At 42.6% G+C, this 22,371-nt stretch overlaps 1 protein-coding gene across 1 annotated transcript in view; it reads left to right on the top strand.

The window, feature by feature from the left end:
- ZDHHC5 (zinc finger DHHC-type palmitoyltransferase 5) overlaps positions 1–22,371 on the top strand; it is a 52,906-nt gene that overhangs the window by 26,553 nt on the left and 3,982 nt on the right. Inside the window, exons 2-7 of the mRNA XM_063434801.1 lie at positions 6,802–7,384; positions 9,363–9,484; positions 9,572–9,729; positions 10,923–11,095; positions 11,273–11,375; positions 12,663–12,754. Of these exons, the coding sequence (XP_063290871.1) occupies positions 7,281–7,384; positions 9,363–9,484; positions 9,572–9,729; positions 10,923–11,095; positions 11,273–11,375; positions 12,663–12,754 (752 nt within the window). The 5' untranslated portion in view covers positions 6,802–7,280. The remainder of the gene's footprint in view (positions 1–6,801; positions 7,385–9,362; positions 9,485–9,571; positions 9,730–10,922; positions 11,096–11,272; positions 11,376–12,662; positions 12,755–22,371) is intronic.

Raw genomic sequence — 22,371 nt, forward strand, 5'->3', positions numbered from 1 at the left:
ACACCAAGATTACATTATCTCATTGAAGTAGTCTGCAAGTCATGAGCTGTCAGACAGTCACCCAGGCTGCTAAAGAGTAAATAAAAAAAATAAAAAATAAAATATATATATATATATATATATATATATATATATATAAAATGTATTATACATATATGATTTCATTAGAAGTGTACTTTGAGATATATACACTTATAATGAAATCATATGTATGCATTATATATGTATAATATGTTATAAATGCTTTAATTATAATATATTACACATAAAGGAAATAAAAGTGTGTGTGTTTATGTATGTGTATGTGTGTGTATATATATATATATATCACTAATTTTTTAAAAGATTTTTTTTTAATTTGGCATAGATTGCTGGTAAAATGGTTGCATGAAAAGAGTCAAAATACCCCAAGTTTCATACCTTAGGTTGTCCTCTTTTAAAAAATATATACATGTGAAGGGTTATTCAGGGATTCCTGACAGATATGTGTTGCAATGTAACGGGTTAATTTTGAGGGAAAAAATGGTTTGAAAATAGCAAAGTGCTACTTGTACTTACAGCCCTATAACTTTCCAAAAAAAGTTACATTGGGCATTTCTAAACTCAGGAAAAAATGTCGAAACTTCTTTTTTTGGCGGTTGTAGATGTGTAACAGATTTTGGGGCTTAAAGTTAGAAAAGGTGTTATTTTTTTTTTCATCATATTTTATAATTTTTTTTAATAGTACATTATATGATACGATGAAAATAATGGTATCGTTAGAAAGACCATTTAATGGCGAGAAAACTGTATATAAAATGTGTGGGTACAGTAAATGAGTAAGAGGTAAATTGCAGCTGAACACAAACACCTCAGAAATGTAAAAAGAGCCCTGGTCCCAAACGGTAAGAAAATTGAAAAACGGTCTGGTCAGTAAGGGGTTAATTTTATTTGTGTTCATTGTGAAGGCTTGCCTTACTTTAGTGCAAACCTAGTAAACACCACAACATGCTTTCCGCATCACCTCCTTTTCCCCTCTGGTGAGTGTGTGGCAAACCTAGCCACTTCTGAACTATATTCATTGCAGGTTGTCCGTAGGCTGAATGTATAACGTGTCCCGTTGACTGTATGTGTATTGTACTGTGACCGTTCGCATGCTGGCAGCCGTATGCCGCCAGCATACAAAGCATTCGTACGACGAAACACGGCTATCCTGGCCATTCGCCGTACGAATGTGGACTCCCCAGGTAGACCACACATTCACAGGTCGTGTGGCACCAATTAACCGATTGCAACATTGTTGCAATCGGTAATTAAGGGCTCTCCTAGGTGGCCGTCGATCCACTACCGACCATGCGGCGGTCGGCCATCTTGGATCCTTTGTCTCTGCAGCGGTGTTCGGTCGTCGAGAGCCTGGAACTGAAAACGGCTACTCAGTGATCCGAACACCGCTGGACTTCCAGAGCGTTCGGTACATTATGTGTCCCGTACTTATTCGGTACTTTTAAACTCACCTTGATGTTTAAATGTATTATGTGCGGCGTTCGGTCAATTCAGCTGGGATCGGAGCGGTATTCTCACAAAGTGTGCGCCCCGACCCCAGCTATCTACCGAACGTTCGGTTATTCTAAAGTACCGAATATTACGGGAATTATGTATTTTAATGTCAATTGTCGGTTTTGCTGCACGAGGGGATAATCCACTTAATCGTCCATTTTAGTGGGAGTATCCTTCTCGTGCAGCGATGCCTGTTGGGAAAGTCACAATGCATGTTGGGAGAAATCCCCTGGAATATCTGTATGGAAACCCCTTGCATGGGGAACTGCATAAATACGCTGCTTGTGAATAAACCGAGTTAGTTGACTCCCAAACTGTGTTTCGTCCGGTTATTGGGAGGATTGGGGATATTGCCTTGCTTTCTACTCTGACTGTGGATTACCTGAAGATACCAACGGATATCGTGGACTAATATACTGCATTCCGTTACAGAGTGCATTCTGGAATTGTGCAGGACATTTGCAGTTGTTGCAGAGTAGAGCCTCCCACCATCACACTGACCCTGCATCTGTCCAGGGCTGCTAAGAAAACTCACCTGCTGCACAGGAACTGTGAAGCCAACGACCGTGGACGTACTAGGTACGTCCAACAAAAAACGGTTGTTAAGGACCGCGGACTATGTATATGTTACATAGGTGGCACTTTGGTACCCTTGCCGGCTGTTTCACCTTTTATAATGGCTTCAGCTCGTATAATGCTGGGCTAGGGTGCAGTTTGCAGTGAATTGACATCACAAGCACATTTGGACACAAGATTTTAAAGTTTTTCCCTCCTCCATACCAACACCCCAAAAAAAAAAAAAAAAAACCTTAACAGAAGGTAAAAATACTTAATTGTTTGAATATGATGTAAAATTATATATTTATCAAAATATGATATATTTATGTGTATGTATTGTATATACAAACAATCAACAACATTTCAGCTCTAGAAGAGCCTTTGTCAGCTCAGCTTGAGAAAGGCACTTCTGGAGCCAAAACATTGTTGATTGTGATTCAGTAAGTCTAGCTTGGATCTTTTCCAACTTGTGGCCAGTCATTCTTTGTTTGGATTTATGAGTGGGGTCTGGTCTGGGCACACAGTCTTTGCACATACATATCACTATTTGGGTTTGTTGGTTAAAAAAGACATTTGTGATTGAGTATTTTAAAGGACCACTTTAGTGCCAGGAAAACATACTCGTTTTCCTGGCACTATAGTGCCCTGAGGGTTCCCCCACCCCCAGGGTCCCCCTCCCGCCCGGCTCTGGAAAGGGGAAAAGGAGTAAAACTTACCTTTTTCCAGCGCTGGGCGGGGAGATCTCTGCCTCCGATCCTCCTCCGTTCCGCCCCGTCGGCTGATTGCGCACGCGCGGCAAGAGCTGCGCGCGCATTCAGCCAGTCGCATAGGAAAGCATTTACAATGCTTTCCTATGGACGCTTGCGTGCTCTCACTGTGATTTTCACAGTGAGAATCACGCAAGCGCCTCTAGCGGCTGTCAATGAGACAGCCACTAGAGGATTTGGGGGAAGGCTTAACCCTATTATAAACATAGCAGTTTCTATGAAACTGCTAAGTTTATAAAAACAAAAAAATGGGTTAACCCTAGCTGGACCTGGCACCCAGACCACTTCATTAAGCTGAAGTGGTCTGGGTGCCTAGAGTGGTCCTTTAAGGAATACACTATGCACCACAATCTCTGTAGCCTGGTTATGGTGCTTGGAGTGCACTGGCACCTTTCTAATGTAGTTTTTAGAACAATTTGACAATTTTCATGGGTCTTCCAGGCACCTTCACCGCACTAAGTCATGTACTGTAGAAGATGCTGGGTGTCTTTATAGGGCTAAATCAGGGTCTGCAAGGAGGAACAGGAAGCAGGGACTCCAGGTGCAAGCGACCAGTTGGAGCCAGTAAAGTTGTTTAAACTGTTTTACAACAATATGACAAATTACACTGGAAGGACACCAGAGCGGTAATAGCACCATAACTACTGCAGTGGATAGTGTTTATGATGTTTGAAATGTTCCTTTCATAAAAATTCACCTTATATAAAAAAATAACATCAAGAAAGAACTCCTGGGTGCACACCCTAATGAAATGTGCTGCGCATGCCTATGCTAGAAAATGTGTTAATTTCTGAGTCACTTGCACATGTTGTAATGGTAAGGAAGGCTTTATACCACTCCAATTCACTTCATGGTGCAATGGAACAATTTTCACTCTGCCAAGATCACAGCAGAACTTTGTGATGTAACATGCAAGTCATGTTTAAACTTGTCTGCTGTAAGGAAACTACTGTAAATGGGAATTCCGGTTTTACTGAATCTAACATAACTCCTGTTCACATTGGCCTCTCATCTTCAAATTTGGTAGAGTTAAAGGGTTACTCCAAGAACCATGACCACTTCCGTGATTTGGAGTGGTCATGGTGCCTGAAGTCTGTATAGGCAGCATTTCGCTTTGAAACACTGCACATATAGAGAGAACTCCACTACTACCGGAGATGTATCTCCACCTCCGGCAGCATCATACGGCTGTTTTTAGCCACCACAAAACTAGACTGATCCGTCACAACATTAAAACTACTGATATGTGAAGTGAACAACGTTGAACAACGTTGCCAAATGTCTTTTACAATGGAACCTGTCATGGGGTGGGATATATCAAGCAGCAAGTGAACAGTCAGTTCTTAAATATTATATGTTGGAAGCAGGATAAATGGGCAAGTGAAAAGATTGAGGTGTTTTTGACTGGATTAGAGCATCACGAAAACGGCAAATCTTGGTGGTGCTCCCGGTGTGTATTGTTGGTAACTACACAAATGGTGAAAGGAAGGACAACCAGTTAGCCAGAGTCAGTGTCATAGGGGCCCAAGCTTATTGACACACAGGGTAGCTCAAATTGCTGAAACATTTAATGCTGGCCATGATAGAAAAGTGTCAGAACACATAGTGAATCGCTGTTTGACCGACCTGCCCGTCTCCAAAAGCGCCTTTACTGGGGATGTAAGCATCAAAACTGGACCATGGAGCAGTGAAAGAAGGTTACCTGGTTTGATGAATCACATGTTCTTTTAGGTCAGGTAAATGGCTTGGTGTGTGCGTCATTTACCTTGGGTAAGAGGTGGCACCATTGGAAGCAGCCAGGCAAGTGGAGGCAGTGTTATACTCTGGGCAATGTTCTGTTCGGAAACAGTGTGTCCTGGCATTCAAGTGGATGTTAGTTTGATTGTTGAAGAGCATGTACTTAGGGATTGTTGCAGACCATGTACACCACTTCATGGTAATGATGTTCCCTGATGGAAGTAGCCTTTTTCAGCAGGATAATGCACCTGCACACAAAAATTGTTCCCGGGATGGTTTGAGAAACATGGCTCAAGAGTTCAAGGTGTTGCCTTGGTTCCAAATTAGGGATCGACCGATTATCGGTCTGGCGGATATTCTGTATTTTCGGCAAAATCAGTATCTGACAATTAAGATACCGATATTGCCGATAATACATACTAGGACCTTGTAATTGGCCCGGCGGTCCTGGGGGCCCGCAGAAAGCTCTTACCTTCCCAGCAGCTCCCCTGTGTAAATCTCGCGAGTCCTGCGGCCGTCGCCATGGATCACCATGGCAACGCTCCGCGCGGCACACAGGCCACGAGAGTTAGACAGGAGAGCTGAAGGGAGCAGCTGAGAAGGTAAGTAAGAGCTTTCTGGGCCCCCACTGCACAGACCATGGCACTGGACCACCAGGGAATGATATAAAAAAACAAATGTGTATATATATGTATATGTGTGTGTATATATATATATATATATATATATATATATATATATATATATATAATGTGTGTGTGTGTGTGGATTTTTTTTTTACACTGCATTCATTATATATATATATACACACACTACTAGCACTGCATTCACTTTACACACACACTACACAAACAGCTCCCCGTCTAAACACATTGCATCCACTACATGTGGCATGTATATTTTGTGCATTTACCTTTAGGAATAGTTTATTTTTTCAAAATGGTAAATGTACTGAATATCAGTAAGTTATCAGATTGAAAGTTCACAGATTATCGGTATCTGCTCTAAAAAATCAATATTGGTCGATCCCTATTCCAAATTCACCCGAGCCTATCTGTGGCATGTGCTGGCACAACAAATCCGATGGATGCAGGGTCCACCTCACGACTTGCAGAACTCAAACAATCTGCTGCAAATGCCTTGGTGCCAGATACCACAGGACACTTTCAGAGGTCTTGAGGAGTCTGTGTCTCGACTCATCAGAGCTGTTATGGCAGCACGGGTGTAAATTACACTATATTAGGCAGACATATCTTGAATATGCTCTGCAATTGGGTACGCGTTGTTAAGAAGTATGTTATGGCACTACAACATTTATTGAAGAAAGGTTAAAAGGACACTGTAAGCACCAAGACCACTTGAGCTAATTGAAGTGGTCTGGGTGCTGTGTCCCTTTTGTACTTTGTGCTGCAATGTCAAACATGGCAGTGCCAGAGAACCAGAACAACCACTATAGGGCTTCCTGCATCAAAACTGACCTTTTGTCTGGTATTTAATGCTGGACATCCTCACGCTCTGCATGAGGACCTCCAGCATCAGATTTTTTTCCCCCCATAAGAAAGCATTGATTAATGCTTTCCTATGGGGAAAAAAAATGATACGAGTGCGGCCATTGCCGTGCATGCGCATTAGGTCTCCCCCGCCGGGCTAGAGAAGTGATAAACTTAATAATATGGAGGATTGACCATACAATTTACCTTCGGTTATAGCCCCTATGGATAATTTCAAACTTAGCTGCTGATAGTTACATTAAATCCCTGCCAAATGAATCTATAGACCATTCAGAATTTCAATGGGGTTGTAATTGTAAAGGGATAACTTCCTGATTCTTCACTGGGTTACCCGATTACTGCCTTGTACTAGGTAGCTCCCATCACAGGTGGAGGTCGGACATTTAAGTAAACTAGTCACACTTCCATAATAACTCCTTTTCTAGAGGTTATACAAATTCCCCTGTTTCATGATACATGGTCATTAAGAGGTTATTGGAATATAGTGCTATCCATTGTATATCTTGAACGTAATGTCATATTAGAATACCTGTGCATCTTAATCATGCATGGTGTTTGTGTTAAATTGTAATTTGATCAAATAAAATGTTGCTATCCAATTTAAAAGCATGGACACAAAACTGTTTGTTCATTTGACTTATGTGTGGTGTATGTAACATTTGATAATATATTGTTGTATCTCTCTTTAACAGGTCTAGAAAACAATCTCATCCAGAAGTACGTCTTCAAACCAGAGACTGCACTGACATAAGCCACATGGATTAATAAGGGATTACAGAAAGGAGGGAGACAAACTAATCGAGGGGAGGGGGGCAGAGGGCTGCAAGACATAGTCTGCTCCCCTCACCCTCGAGGTTTGGAGGAGGAGGGGAGGCGACAACCAAAGGGAAGCCCCTGGATCATAAAGAAGAACCAAGCTTCAATCCTCATTTTTATCCTCTTACTGTCCCACCCCTTCTTTTGTTTTTTGTTTGTTTGTTTGTTCCCCCCCCCCCTCTTATTTCAATATGTTTCTTTTATCTATCCCGCTTATTTTGTAATTAGCATGGGGAGATATATTTCATAGTAATCTATCCCTTCACCCCTTATCCTCCTTCCTATTTCTCCCATTCCCTCCCGGCTCTGTGTGGGGCTATGCTGCACCATCCAGATCCCTCCCCCCATCTCCACGATGCCCGCAGGAACTGTCAAGTCATTTAAACCCAGCAAGTACATCCCTGTGGCTGCAGCAACAGTCTTTCTGGTGGGATCAACTACGTTGTTCTTCACATTCTCGTGAGTTTAAAAACACCAATTCTCACTGCTTTCTATATGTGAACTTTCTCAGCTGTAGAATTCAAACTCCAACTAATTGCACAACTGTAGAAGGAAGCAGAAAGTATGCCTAGATGTGACCATAAGATCTTGTGCCGTTCAAGAAAGTGACCTATTATTTTGAGTCTTGATTCAATATGAGATAGACTGGACACAATGAGCATCAGTGTCTTTTGTGTGTAGACCTCTTATACAGACATTGCTCGTTATTACTGTTGTCCCTCCCTCACATATTTATTATGTAAATAAACTTAAGCAGACGTTTGCCCTTATTTCACAGCATGCCTCATCTTCCACAGTGTAACTGATCCATTATTTATTTAAATCATGGAGATATTATTGATAGCAGCTTGATAATGATCCACAGGCACTCTATTTTTTTTATTTATTGTCCATCTGTCCTCTATTTTCCTGATCTGCCTCTTTTTATATCTATTGGCTTTCCTTGTCTGCTCGCCCTGTCAGACATTCCATCTGTCCACTTATTTCTGTCCCAGTTTGCAGGATTACTTTGCGTGTAACAAGCTCGTAAAGAGATTACACTTGTTCGCCCGTTCCCTTTTTACAATTACTAATATATTCCCTCCCCTCTTTACAGATAATCACAAAGCTCCCCACCAGCTTCCATTAGTGCTGCATTTGTGGGCAACATTTTAAATAATGTGCCTAGGAGGTAAAAAGTATTTAAAAAATAAATAAATACATTTGACAAGAACCAAATCCAAGCTTTAAGGGTTACTCCAACAACCATGACTTCTTTGTGGATTTGAAGTGGTCATGATGGTAGGAGTCTGTTTGTGCAGCATTTCGGCTGGAAACACAGCACAAAAAGAGCAATCTGCACTTTGCTGCTAGTTGCACCTCTGGAACACAAGACTTGGGCAAATTAATAGAAATTTTATGCAAAAATTGCACCAGTCATCGGTGCACAGCACACTGGCGATAGAGGGGATGAGTTTCTCCCTTGCATGCAGTGTGTCTGTATGAGGAAGCCTTATCTCCCCTACATCCCTTAGTTTGCTCCCTACCACCTCTCTCCATTGCTGTTAAAGTGACACTTCAGACACTTAAAGCACTTTAGCTTGCCGAAAAGCTTTGTGAAAAGTGTTTTTATTTTTTTATTTTTTTGCAAAATGTGCAGATTTCAACAGAATTTTTTTTAAACTTTTAGAAATTAAAATGGTTACACCCCCTTGGCTTTCAAGCAGACAACAGTTCCCGTTACCCCCGGTATGGTTAGATCAGAGGCAGCAATTGCTCAGAGCAATGCCTTGCAAAGATTTTCATTGAGCTGCATTGGGAAGATTGTGATTGGACAGACACAGAAAGTCTAGGCAGGGCTAGAAGGGGAGGGTTTGCAAAGGCAGCAGACAACAGAACTGCAGGTTTTGCAAGTTTTTAGATATACCCCCAATGTAAAAATGCATAATTAAATGAATGTTTTTATTTGGGCTATATCTACTGAACTGTGATTATTATTTATTTTGTATTTGGGCAGTGGAGTGTCCCTTTTAATTGTTTTTGTTATTTTATTTTATTTTCTCATTGGCTCAGGGCGTATGCATGTGATCTGAGCCAGTGAAATGGTCCAATTAAATGCTTCTCTATAAAAAGAATTTGATTGGACCTCCCAAGGAGTTGGATTAAGGTGTGAAGAGCAGTGCTGGATTTCAGTTTTTGCCTTTCCATGCAGGTTTTAAACGGGGCACCCAGCTAAGTAATGCCCAATAGTGCATACTAAATTTAAAATCAAGTTGGAGTAACACTTTAATCATTCACCACCATTACTTAAAGTTGAACCCTCCTCCCAAGCTAACAATCACATTACCCTTTCTACTCACTTGTCACATTCAGTGCCTTCTCTGTTCTATGAAAAACTAGCTAGTCTTATCTTAATATTGCATTTTTTTTTGTGTGTGTGTGACTATTTTTTTTACAGATGCCCCTGGCTTAGTGAAGAGGTGTCCCCAGCACTTCCTGCTTATAACGCTGTCATGTTTCTCTTTGTTTTGGCCAATTTCAGTATGGCCACTTTCATGGATCCTGGAATCTTCCCTCGAGGTAAAATAGTACACCCAACTTATGGGAATACCTTATTGCACAATGTGTACACTACCTCCTGTCTCACTGCATTTTCTCTCACTCCAGCGGATGAAGATGAAGATAAAGAAGACGACTTCCGTGCACCACTTTATAAGACAGTGGAAGTACGAGGCGTACAAGTTCGCATGAAGTGGTGCTCAACATGCCGCTTTTACAGACCTCCCCGATGTTCACACTGCAGTGTCTGTGACAACTGTGTGGAGGTAAGTGTTGGATTCAATCATAAATATCAGAATGCAAATCCATGTATTAGGGTGATGATATTATTATTATTTGTTTTTTTTTTAAAGATGGACAAACTAGCAGAATTTTACAACCAGTGTGCAGGGTTTTTTTCTGACACAATTTGTCATATTTCAACTGTATTTTTATTTGTAATCATTTCAAATTTATAATGAGAAAAATTGAAGTATACATGTTTCACAGCTGACTACACAGTAGTTAAGTTTCTCCAGCGGTTGAATATTGCTTTTTGTTTTGTACTAACTTGTGTGAATTCTTTTTAAAAATTCTACATGAATTCAAAGTAAATTTGAAATTTCCAGCCAAGAAAAAAGAAGAACTCAAAACAAACCTGACTTGCGTGGCCTAATTAAAATTACTTTTTGAATACAGTGAATAATTCTGTGTGTATTTTCTATATGTATGGATGTATGATTTATGTGTATTTTTATATATGTGTGTACATGTACATGTTTAATAGGTGCTTGATTAAGCAACCATTTCATATACTGGACAGGGTTGCTATAATAAAAAGCAGGTGTATATAAGGGAAAAAAAAAACCTGGGGGGTCAGCGAGGGATGGGGGAGGCAGAATACAGCTTTGTATTCCTGGCACTATAGTATCCCTTTAAGTAAAATGTTTCCCTCCCCCCCCTTATCTTTTACAAGCTCCAGTTAATAATCTAGTTTCTTAATTCGTACATTTATGCCTTTAATGAAAAAACTTACCCTGTTACTTAGTAATGGGCAAAACCGTCTTGCCCTTATGCCATATACCGAGGCTGCTCTCTTGTCAGGTGACGTGCAGCCAGATGTTGATCCTGTCAGCCTTGCATTGGCTGAGAGCATCAGCTGGTTGCTTTTATCCAATGAATGACCGTATATTCATAGAAATATGCACAGAATTCACATTAACTAACCAGCCCGGAGATTGTGTTCTGGTCTTACTAATGACGCCCCAATAATTTGCCTGAGGTGAAGAGTGGTTAAACTCTGAATGTGCAGCATTTCGCCAAGAAACATTTCACAATCATTGAAGTGTTTTTTTTTTTTCTTTTTTCTATTACTGTCCTATTATTTGAATCCCTGTGTTTTTACTTTCTTGTCTCTTTCTCATATACTTTCTTCTTTACCTAATTCTCTTTTTTTTTTTTTTTTTTTTTTTTTTTTTAGGAATTTGACCATCATTGTCCCTGGGTAAACAACTGCATTGGACGCAGGAATTACCGTTACTTCTTCCTGTTCCTGGTGTCTCTAACGTTACACATAATGAGTGTCTTTATCTGCGGCCTTTTCTACACATTGGGGCATCCTGACCAGCTGCGAGACATCCCAGCAGCTGTGACGTATCCTTTTTGTAATCTCATGTTTCTATCTCATACCATTCTTTAACTTTTTTTGTCTCTCTTTCTCTCCAGTTTTATTTTTTTTATACATTTTCAGTCCTTTCCAACTCTCTCTTCTGTTTCCAGTGCTTTTCACATTCCTTTTTTGTATGTTTTTGTTTCTTAACAATCTCCCAGTATTTCTGTGATGTGTGTGGCTGGATTATTTTTCTTTCCTGTTGCTGGCCTTACTGGCTTCCACATTGTGCTTGTGTCAAGAGGTCGTACCACAAATGAACAGGTCAGAATGTGATCTTGTATCCACTCCGATATATTGTTTATGATAAGTTACTCTCTTAGTGTGTCTTTTGGGATTCTTTTTGATGTCTTATATTAAAATGACACGCCAGGGTAGGTTTTATTATTTATGTTCTCATTTGTTTTGCATGCATCGGTTGCACAAATCTTTGGAGGGAGTATTGCTTTTACTTTTATCTATACGCATTTGGAAGCAATACATATACACACACTATATTGACAAAAGTATTGGGACCCAACCCTTAATTATTGAATTGGATTCCACCTTTGCAATAAGTCAGTTTGTGAACTTTCATCCCTGCTATATATTTAATGGTCCCCTTTAAGTGGGTTTATTAGAATATATATATATATATTCCCCCTCTAAATTTTATAAGTAGATTTGGATCTTTGTCTTTTTTATGATACTTGTTAAATTTACTTTTAAGGGAAAGTCCAAGCACACATGACCCTTGCAGTTGTTAATACAAATTATTTAACCCCCATTGAAAATCAGGTTTATCGTCAAAATTTACAGAGTTTCAGCAGTTTGCAATGAACAAAGCAAACAAAAGCAATCGAAATAGCCCAACACAGCCAATGCTTCACGTGTTTTCCCCAAATTTAACTGAAAATGCAACTTATGACTTCTCCAGTCTCAAAATTATTGGACTAAGTAATAGTTAATTAAATAAATAGATAAATGAAAAAACATTTCAATACATAAAGGGAATCCACACAGTAAAGGAGGAGACTATATTTAAAAGAAGAAAAACTACCACAACAAGAGGACATAGTCTTAAATTAGAGGGACAAAGGCTTAAAAATAATATCCGGAAGTGTTACTTTACTGAGAGGGTAATGGATGCATGGAATAGCCTTCCAGCTGAAGTGGTAGAGGTTAAAGGGAAATTATAGTGCAAAGAAAGCAAAGTTGTTAAAAAAAAATAAAAAAAAAAATCTGTCACTTTCCTAAATCCAGCGCCGATGTCCCTCAGTGCAGGGTCAGGCTCCACCTCCGTTCTTCCTCCGTCAGTGTCAGCCGTCAAGGGGGACCTAATGCGCATGCGCAGCTGTCGCCAAGGATTAATTAAAATATTTAGAGAATCTGGCAGACTAAATGGGCCGACTGGTTCTTATCTAACGTCACATTCTATGTTTTATTTTTAAAGAGTTCCCAGTTAAATTTGAGTACAGATTAAAATCCCATCTTGAACTATAAGCATTGCACTATTTTTCTCAGTTTCTTTAACTTTTGCTCTAATCATTCTCCTTGTGGTATCTTTCTTAGGTCACAGGGAAGTTCCGTGGAGGAGTAAATCCTTTTAGTGATGGCTGCTATCGAAATGTAAGCCATGTACTATGCAGCTCTCCACCACCCAGGTAAAAAGAAAATGCTTTTGTTTTAAATGTATTACATTTTTATTACGTAGATATTTCCCTATTATCATTTTTTTTTCTTCTATTCCTTATGTTTAATTAAAATAGTGCGTGTTTTGGGTATTGGATATACAGTGTAATTGATTTCACATTCCACAATTTCCTATTGAAGTATAATCAAGAAAACTCATAACAAAACGAGTTTCCCAACCTATGCAGCTTTTACTCAACCTTTGCAGTTTCACAGGAGTTGTCTATAGACATATATTGAAATGCCAAAAAAATATAATTTAATAAGATATATATACAATCAAAAATTGATATCTATTCATACAAAAAAAGTTCGATGATCTCAACCAAAATTTGAAAATTCATCTGTTTGCTGATCAAACTATTATGCAAAACAATGTGTACTCCAGAATACATGTATATACCCATGTGCCTTTGCTAATCCAGAATATATCTCAAAATTCATATATATACACAATCACAGCTCTGCATAAAGGACAGACTATCCAATCAATCCTTTGAAATTCATAGGGTTAAAGTAACAAGCGCAGAACCTGCCTCTAAATTCATATATGTACACATTTGAGAATCATTCTATAAATCCGATCTCTGTATAGACATCAACCAATAAGTAAATATAGAAATGGTGTCAGTTGTCATATCTATAAACGAACAAACAGATAAATGTACTGTTTAAACAGTACATTTATCTGTTTGTTCGTTTATAGATATGACAACTGACACCATTTCTATATTTACTTATTGGTTGATGTCTATACAGAGATCGGATTTATAGAATGATTCTCAAATGTGTACATATATGAATTTAGAGGCAGGTTCTGCGCTTGTTACTTTAACCCTATGAATTTCAAAGGATTGATTGGATAGTCTGTCCTTTATGCAGAGCTGTGATTGTGTATATATATGAATTTTGAGATATATTCTGGATTAGCAAAGGCACATGGGTATATACATGTATTCTGGAGTACACATTGTTTTGCATAATAGTTTGATCAGCAAACAGATGAATTTTCAAATTTTGGTTGAGATCATCGAACTTTTTTTGTATGAATAGATATCAATTTTTGATTGTATATATATCTTATTAAATTATATTTTTTTGGCATTTCTATATTACTTCTACCTTTTTCATTTTTGGAAACTATATTGAGAGTGCGGTATTTTATTTATTTGTATTTTGGTTTTCACAATTTTGGAGGTTATAGTAGAGGGATACCTCTTAAATACCAGCACCACCGAGTAATTGAGTGCAAACACTACCCAGTATGTTGTATAGACATATATTACCACAGCTACATTGTGAACCAATATTCACTCCTGGTTTTAAAGAATATCTGTCATGACAAATGCAACTTACAGCTCAATGAAGTGGTCTGGGTGCCAGGTCCCCCTAGTTTTAACCCTGCAGCTGAAAACATAGCAGTTTCAGAGAAACTGCTATGTTTACACTGCAGGGTTAATCCAGCCTCTAGTGGCTTCCTCCCTGACCGCTTCCGTGCTTTACACTGAGTAAATCGCACTTGGAAGCTGGAGGTCCGTCAAAAAAGATCCCCATAGCATGGAGTAATGTTTTCCTACGGGTGGGAATTGAATGCGCATCTGGCCGCGCATGCGTATTCGGCTCCACCCGGGAGCTAACGTCGATGGAGGAGGAGAGGTCACCAGTGCCGAGGGAGCCTGGCGCTGGATTACAGTATGCAAATAAATGGTTAATTAACCATTTATTCGCCGCGGAACGAGGCCCTAATCACAGTTTAGGTGACTAGGGCTCTATAGCATTAGGAATACATATTTGTATTTAAATAACACTATAGTGTTCCTTTAAGAAAAATGGTTAGAAGGGTTCTTGAGGATTATTCCGGATTTCTACCTTCTTATGACACTGACCATGAAAATAATGATAGTTCTATCAGGGCTGTGGAAATTTGAGAAAAGAAAATAAATCTTCTTGTCCAAGGGATTAAACTTAGCCCAGTGAAAATGTCAAATTAGGGGGGCGGGGCCGGGCCGACTGGACGCCATCCGCATGAGCTCCAGCAGCAAGCCGCCGGGAACGGCACCAACCAGGACCCAAACCCGCTCAAAAAAAAGCACAACCTGCCGCATCTGAAAGGGGGAAAGCTCCGACGCCCGCATGACTCTGACCGCATGGCAGGCGGGCATGGAGGACCGGGTTCGGCCTACATGCGGCATATGAGCATCGGCCGCCATTATAAGTGTCATGGCGCCGTGAAATAGCGCATCACAGTGCCAACCCGCCGCAAGACAAACATCCCCGACATGACAAAGTGAGTGCCTGGGCCTCTGGGTCTGGGAGGTCCCCGGAGAGCCATGTCCCCGATGCTGAGAGCCCTGTGGGGTGGGCTCGCGCGGCCCTTCTGGCGGACCGGTGGCCGGGGGCCGCGTGCACCGGTCCCAAGTATGAGGCCGGCACCGGGAGAGACACTGGGACACAATCTTCACTGGGTTTGAGGTGGTGATGGGGAGGTGCAGGGGGCGGGTGACCCGCGGACTCTAGGTGTGGGGGTCTAGCGGACTGACCCTGTTCCCGAGTGCCCACAGCAACACGGAGGACTCAGGTGCTGGGCCGGGGCCGTCCTGGGGGAGACTGACGGAGACTCGGCGGCCCGGGAGATACGCCACGACCAGGCCATGGGAGACCCTCATCTGCTTTTGTTTTTGCTGACTATGTCGCCTCTCCTTCTTGGGGGAGCCCATATGCACTCTAGTTTTAGATGTTTACGAAATTGTTGCTTACACATTTAGTTATATTGCATGCCTCCTCCATGTCACATTGGATGCTGCCCTACCAGGCATTGTCTGTTTTAAAGTGAATACCTATTTGCTTAGTGATACATGCCTCTGAAGTATGATTGCAATGCATATGAGCTGTCTCGCTAACACAAATATATGCTGCCCATATTTCGCACCTGATTGAAGTGTTATCAGATTAAAACTGCAGTACAGCCGCTTACCACTGCATACTTGCTAATCAGATAGCTCCATTATATATTCTTGCACAGCAGCTTAACAACAAATGTACTCCTTGTGCTAAAAGTCTGAAAGCCATTATTTTTTATATTTGTCCACCTAACACATAGCATGCTTATAGGAAAACAAGAAAGGAGGCGTATATCGCGCCCAGTGGTTTATATATGTAAAGAATACATACATGTGTCTTTGAATTAATTGGAAAATTCAAAGACCCATGTATGTATTCTTTACATATATAAACCACTAGGCGCGGTATACGCCTCCTTTCTTGTTTTCCTATTACTCACTCACAAGGTTAGGGAATCCTTGTTTTGTATACTGCCGCCTGATCACTCTAGCGAGCGCCTATTATTTTTCTTTTCCATAGCATGCTTATAGTGCAATTAATAAGACATTGACATAATGTTAATAGCTATGATGCACTACAGCATCACAATGCCAGACAAATACACCGCTTCAGCCACGAAAGCTTTAAAGGGACACTATAGTCACCTGAACAACTTCAGCTTAATGAGGTTGTTTAGGTGAGTGCTACAGCTACCCGGAGCCTTTTTCTTGTAAGCACTGTATTTTCTGAGAAAATGCAGTGTTTACATTGGAAGCTTGGAACACCTCTTGTTGCAGTCAATCAGACGGCCACCAGAGGGACTTCCGAGTTCAGAGGCCCTAAAAAGGCCTCTCGTCCGATGCATTCTGGGTGAATGCATCAGACGGGCTATCAGCACACAAAGCACTGTGAACGCGCTTTGTGTGCTGACAGCCTGTCAGCACTGCTGTGGGCGTGGCTTCAGCTGACAGCTGAAGCCCGAACCCACAGGGATGCTGTCTGGCCACAATAGTGGTTGAAGGGGGGGGGGGGGGGGGGGACGGACCTACTCTCCTCCCCCCCCCCCCCCGGCCCCCACCCCTGAGCGGTGAGTGGGGGCCCTAAAAATAAGGGTGGCACATACTGCCCCCCCGGCCCCCACCCCTGTGCGGCCGGTGGGGGCACTAAAATTATCAATAAGGGGGGACCTATTGTCCCCCCCCCGGCCCCCACCCCTGTGCGGTGGGTGGGGGCCTTAAAATAAAAAATAAGGGGGGGACATACTGCCCCCCCCCCGGCCCCCACCCCTGTGCGGCGGGTGGGGGCCCTAAAATTCACAATAAGGGGGGGACCTACTGTCCCCCCCCGGCCCCCACCCCTGTGCGGCGGGTGGGGGCCCTAAAATTCACAATAAGGGGGGGGACCTACTGCCCCCCCCCCGGCCCCCACCCCTGAGCGGTGGGTGGGGGCCCTAAAATTCACAATAGGGGGGGACCTACTGTCCCCCCCCGGCCCCCACCCCTGTGCGGCGGGTGGGGGCCCTAAAATTCACAATAAGGGGGGGACCTACTGTCCCCCCCCGGCCCCCACCCCTGTGCGGCGGGTGGGGGCCCTAAAATTCACAATAAGGGGGGGGACCTACTGCCCCCCCCCCCGGCCCCCACCCCTGAGCGGTGGGTGGGGGCCCTAAAATTCACAATAGGGGGGGGACCTACTGTCCCCCCCCGGCCCCCACCCCTGTGCGGCGGGTGGGGGCCCTAAAATTCACAATAAGGGGGGGGACCTACTGCCCCCCCCCCGGCCCCCACCCCTGAGCGGTGGGTGGGGGCCCTAAAATTCACAATAGGGGGGGGACCTACTGTCCCCCCCCCGGCCCCCACCCCTGTGCGGCGGGTGGGGGCCCTAAATACAAAGGGGGTGGGGACCCTAGTTAACCCCCCCCCCCCCACAAAAAAAAAAAACTTATCTCCCTACCTACCCCCCTCACCCTAAAAATAATGAGGGGGGACCATTAACTAAAAACCTGTAAAAAAATGAGATAAAATCAACTTACCATTTGATGTTTTCTTTCTTCTAAAATCTTCTTTCTTCAGCCCCAAAAAAGGCCAAATAAAAATCCATAATAACCGACGCAATAAAAAAAAAAAAAAAAAAACCCGAGCGCAAAAAAAATAATCCATCTTCACCCATGGAGGGCTCCGCGCAGACTGAGCTCCGCAGGGCGGGGGAAGGCTTATAAAGCCTTGCCCCGCCCTGCAATTAGGCTAAGAACACTCTGATTGGTGGGTTTAAGCCAATCAGAGTGCTCTTTGTCATTTTACAAGCGTGGGAAAGTTCTTTGGAATTTTCCCACGCTTGTAAAATGACACAGAGCAATGTGATTGGATGGCTTGAAATCCATCCAATCACAGTGCTCTTTGTCATTTTACAAGCGTGGGAAAGTTCTTTGGAATTTTCCCACGCTTGTAAAATGACACAGAGCACTGTGATTGGATGGATTTCAAGCCATCCAATCACATTGCTCTGTGTCATTTTACAAGCGTGGGAAAATTCCAAAGAACTTTCCCACGCTTGTAAAATGACACAGAGCACTGTGATTGGATGGCTTGAAATCCATCCAATCACAGTGCTCTGTGTCATTTTACAAGCGTGGGAAAATTCCAAAGAACTTTCCCACGCTTGTAAAATGACAAAGAGCACTCTGATTGGCTTAAACCCACCAATCAGAGTGTTCTTAGCATAATTGCAGGGCGGGGCAAGGCTTTATAAGCCTTCCCCCGCCCTGCGGAGCTCAGTCTGCGCGGAGCCCTCCATGGGTGAAGATGGATTATTTTTTTTTGCGCTCGGTTTTTTTTTTTTTTTTTTTTAATTGCGTCGGTTATTATGGATTTTTATTTGGCCTTTTTTGGGGCTGAAGAAAGAAGATTTTAGAAGAAAGAAAACATCGAATGGTAAGTTGATTTTATCTCATTTTTTTACAGGTTTTTAGTTAATGGTCCCCCCTCATTATTTTTAGGGTGAGGGGGGTAGGTAGGGAGATATTTTTTTTGGGGGGGGGGGGGGTTAACTAGGGTCCCCCGCCCCCTTTGTATTTAGGGCCCCCACCCACCGCTCAGGGGTGGGGGCCGGGGGGGGACAATAGGTCCCCCCCCCTTATTGATAATTTTAGGGCCCCCACCCGCCGCTCAGGGGTGGGGGCCGGGGGGGGGGACAGTAGGTCCCCCCCCTTATTGATCATTTTAGGGCCCCCACCCGCCGCTCAGGGGTGGGGGCCGGGGGGGGGACAGTAGGTCCCCCCCCTTATTGATCATTTTAGGGCCCCCACCCGCCGCTCAGGGGTGGGGGCCGGGGGGGGGGACAGTAGGTCCCCCCCCTATTGATCATTTTAGGGCCCCCACCCGCCGCTCAGGGGTGGGGGCCGGGGGGGGGGACAGTAGGTCCCCCCCCTTATTGATCATTTTAGGGCCCCCACCCGCCGCACAGGGGTGGGGGCCGGGGGGGGACAGTAGGTCCCCCCCCTTATTGATAATTGTAGGGCCCCCACCCGCCGCTCAGGGGTGGGGGCCGGGGGGGGACAGTAGGTCCCCCCCCTCATTGATAATTTTAGGGCCCCCACCCGCCGCACAGGGGTGGGGGCCGGGGGGGGACAGTAGGTCCCCCCCCTCATTGATAATTTTAGGGCCCCCACCCGCCGCACAGGGGTGGGGGCCGGGGGGGGACAGTAGGTCCCCCCCTCATTGATAATTTTAGGGCCCCCACCCGCCGCACAGGGGTGGGGGCCGGGGGGGGGACAGTAGGTCCCCCCCCCATTTATAATTTTAGGGCCCCCACCCGCCGCACAGGGCGGGTGGGGGCCCTAAATTATTATTGATAATTTTAGAAAGCGAGCTGAGCTGTCAGACAGACAGCTCAGCTCGCGAACGCGCATTCCGCGCACATGCGCGGTAAAGCGCTCAGGTTCTTCATAGGGCGGCATTCAATGCCGCTCTATGAAGAACGCGATTGGTCCAGCGCGAAGCCGTCCCATTGGGCCCCGCGATTTCGTCATTTTGACGAAAAAGGGGGCGCGGCCTAGCGGGGAGCTCGGCGCTGGAACGGAGGTAAGTTTTTAATATAAAAACACCGATTTGTTTTTTTTTAATGAATGAAAGTTCATATAAAAGCAAGAAGGAAGGCTGGGGGACCTGTCTTTCTTGCTTTTATATGGTGACTATAGAGTCCCTTTAAAGTTAGGCTTATGTTAATTCCTGCTATGTAGTTCAATATTACGCTATAACATGAAACTGTAAAGCTACATATTATTCTTGGTGCACATAATTGCCTTCACTGACTGTTATGCTATACAAGCTATGACAAATCCGCTTCTGCGTAAACGACAAAATGTTTGCACCTTTATTTACTGATGTTTATGCCCCTGCGTGGGCGACTACCTGCTTTACCACAAATCAGTTTGATATATGCGTTTATATTGTGAAAACAATAAAGATATATTCAAAACAAATTAGAAAGTTTGGAGACCCTCCTTAGCCTTGGATATTGGCAGGGTTATTTACTAAACTCAGAATTTTCTAAATTAAGGCCTTGATTTTGTAATATTACTTGATAAGCTTTTGAAATGATTTAATATTTAAAAAATATTTGAATATCGTGTCTGTATATGTTTACAATGTAATAAAATAAACCACTATTAAATAGGAAAAAAAAAAAAAAAACTTACCAATAACGAATGGGCAGGTCATCATGCAGTGGGTGACCTGGAAGTGCTCGCGGAGACCACGTGACCTCTGACATGGGGGCATGGTGGGCCATATCTCCACTGGTTGCTAGGAAACGTGTACACAATATGTGCAAGAGACAGGAAAAATCACTGCATGTGTGAAAGAGAAGCCGAGAAAACCTAAAATAAGTTGCTAGCAGGGAAAGGCAGGCTCAGGGCAAAGTGAGGCGTGCAAATATGTACAAGAAGTGTTGTGTGGAATATGTGTGAATGCAAAAAAAAAGTGCTAAAAATAAGAGTGAAAAAGAGCTCAGACCACTGACTGGATCCCCAAAGCACAGGGATAGTAAGATATTGCATCACACCACCAGGTGGCAGATGTGATGCATCAATGTTACTTTCAATATATAATGCACAAAGCAAAAAATCAAAAGCTGGTGCTAAATGTTTAGTATTAAACTAACATCATATACAAAAACACAAACTACCAAAGAGTTGCTATCAATACTAAAAATGTTGAACATGTGCCACATAGTATTTAACCCAATCATAGGAACATAAACTACACAATGTTCTCATTAGGCCCTTTGGTGGCTACAGTGTCCAATCGGTGAATCCAATAAGCATCTCTTTGTAGAAGTAATTTGGATCTATCCCCTTCATGTGCAACGGGGGCAATATGGTCTATAGCGATAAACCTAAAAGTGGGAAGTCTGGGTTGTCCTGCCAAAAAGTGTTTTTCTACAGGTTAATCAGTCCACTGGTCCCTAAATTCTGTTGTGATAGCGGACCTGTGTCCCCTTATCCGATCCCTTAATCTGAGATCCATCTTCCCCAAATAAGCAAGTCCACATGTAAATCACATGATTAGTTGTATTACAGTGTATTGTAATATGGGAAATCGTTTCCCACTGTGTGGATGTGCGAATATACTTCCGCTGATCTTGTGGCTGCAGGTAACGCATTTGTAAGATCCCACCTAGGCAGTGTCCATTTATATTTTTCATACAGGGTGAGTGCCAAGTGATTTGGTGTGTGTGTGTGTGTATATATATATATATATATATATATATATATATATATATATATATATATATATATATATATTGGAAGGGAAAAATGCTTTTAAAAGTATATTCAAAATTATTGAATTATTTGTAAGACATCTAAAATTATTAAATTGAATCCTAATTCTGAATGGGAAAAACTGGGGCCAAACTGATCTGGTAAATTACTTTAATTCGCCTGTAGTTTAAACTGGTTATATTTGCCTCAATCTTTGCATTTAGATTTAATTTGTGAAAATTTGAAGTTTAGAGTCTTGACCTCTGTCTTCATCCATAGTGTTTTGTGTGGTGGCTAGGTGTAATGAGTGTGTGGGTCTGTGTTGACTATATGTAATGTGTGTGTGTACAAATTCCACACACCTGTACAGGTTCAGGGGTATGGAACTTTTTTTTTTTTTTTTTAAATCAGCCTATCAATGGGGTAATTTGAATAACAAAAAATACGGCCCGAGCCAAGAGCCATAGACATTACTGAACATTACTGAGCTCTGAATGTTAACAAATTTAAATGGAAACTATAGTCACCATAACTACTACACCTATTTTTTTTCCCTCAGGCATTTTGCAGTAAACACTGTCTTTTCAGAGAAAATGCAGTGTTTACATTACAGCCTAGGGAAACCTCCACAGGCCACTCTTCAGATGGCTGCTAAAGGTGTGTCCTGGGGCATTGCTGCCTAGTGTGCAGCACTGCCATTCAGTGTCTCCACCCTCTGCATAGAGACTCTGAACTTTCCCCATAGAGATGCATTGATTCCTATGGGAAAGTATTGTGATTGTCTCAGATCACTGCTTCTGATGTCAGCCAAGAAGACAGATCAGGTGCTGAGCCAGAAGCAGCAGACTGGAAGAAAGGTAATATTGTACTATATTTAGGGGTGCAAGAGGGGGCTAGATGGTGTTTTTAACACTATAGGGGTCAGGAATACATGTTTGTGTTCCTAACCATATAGTGGTCCTTTAAATCTCAATGGAAATACAAGGGCCAAAATAGCTGAAAAATATT

The sequence above is a fragment of the Pelobates fuscus genome, chromosome 10, assembly GCF_036172605.1.
Source record: "Pelobates fuscus isolate aPelFus1 chromosome 10, aPelFus1.pri, whole genome shotgun sequence".
Taxonomy (NCBI): domain Eukaryota; kingdom Metazoa; phylum Chordata; class Amphibia; order Anura; family Pelobatidae; genus Pelobates; species Pelobates fuscus.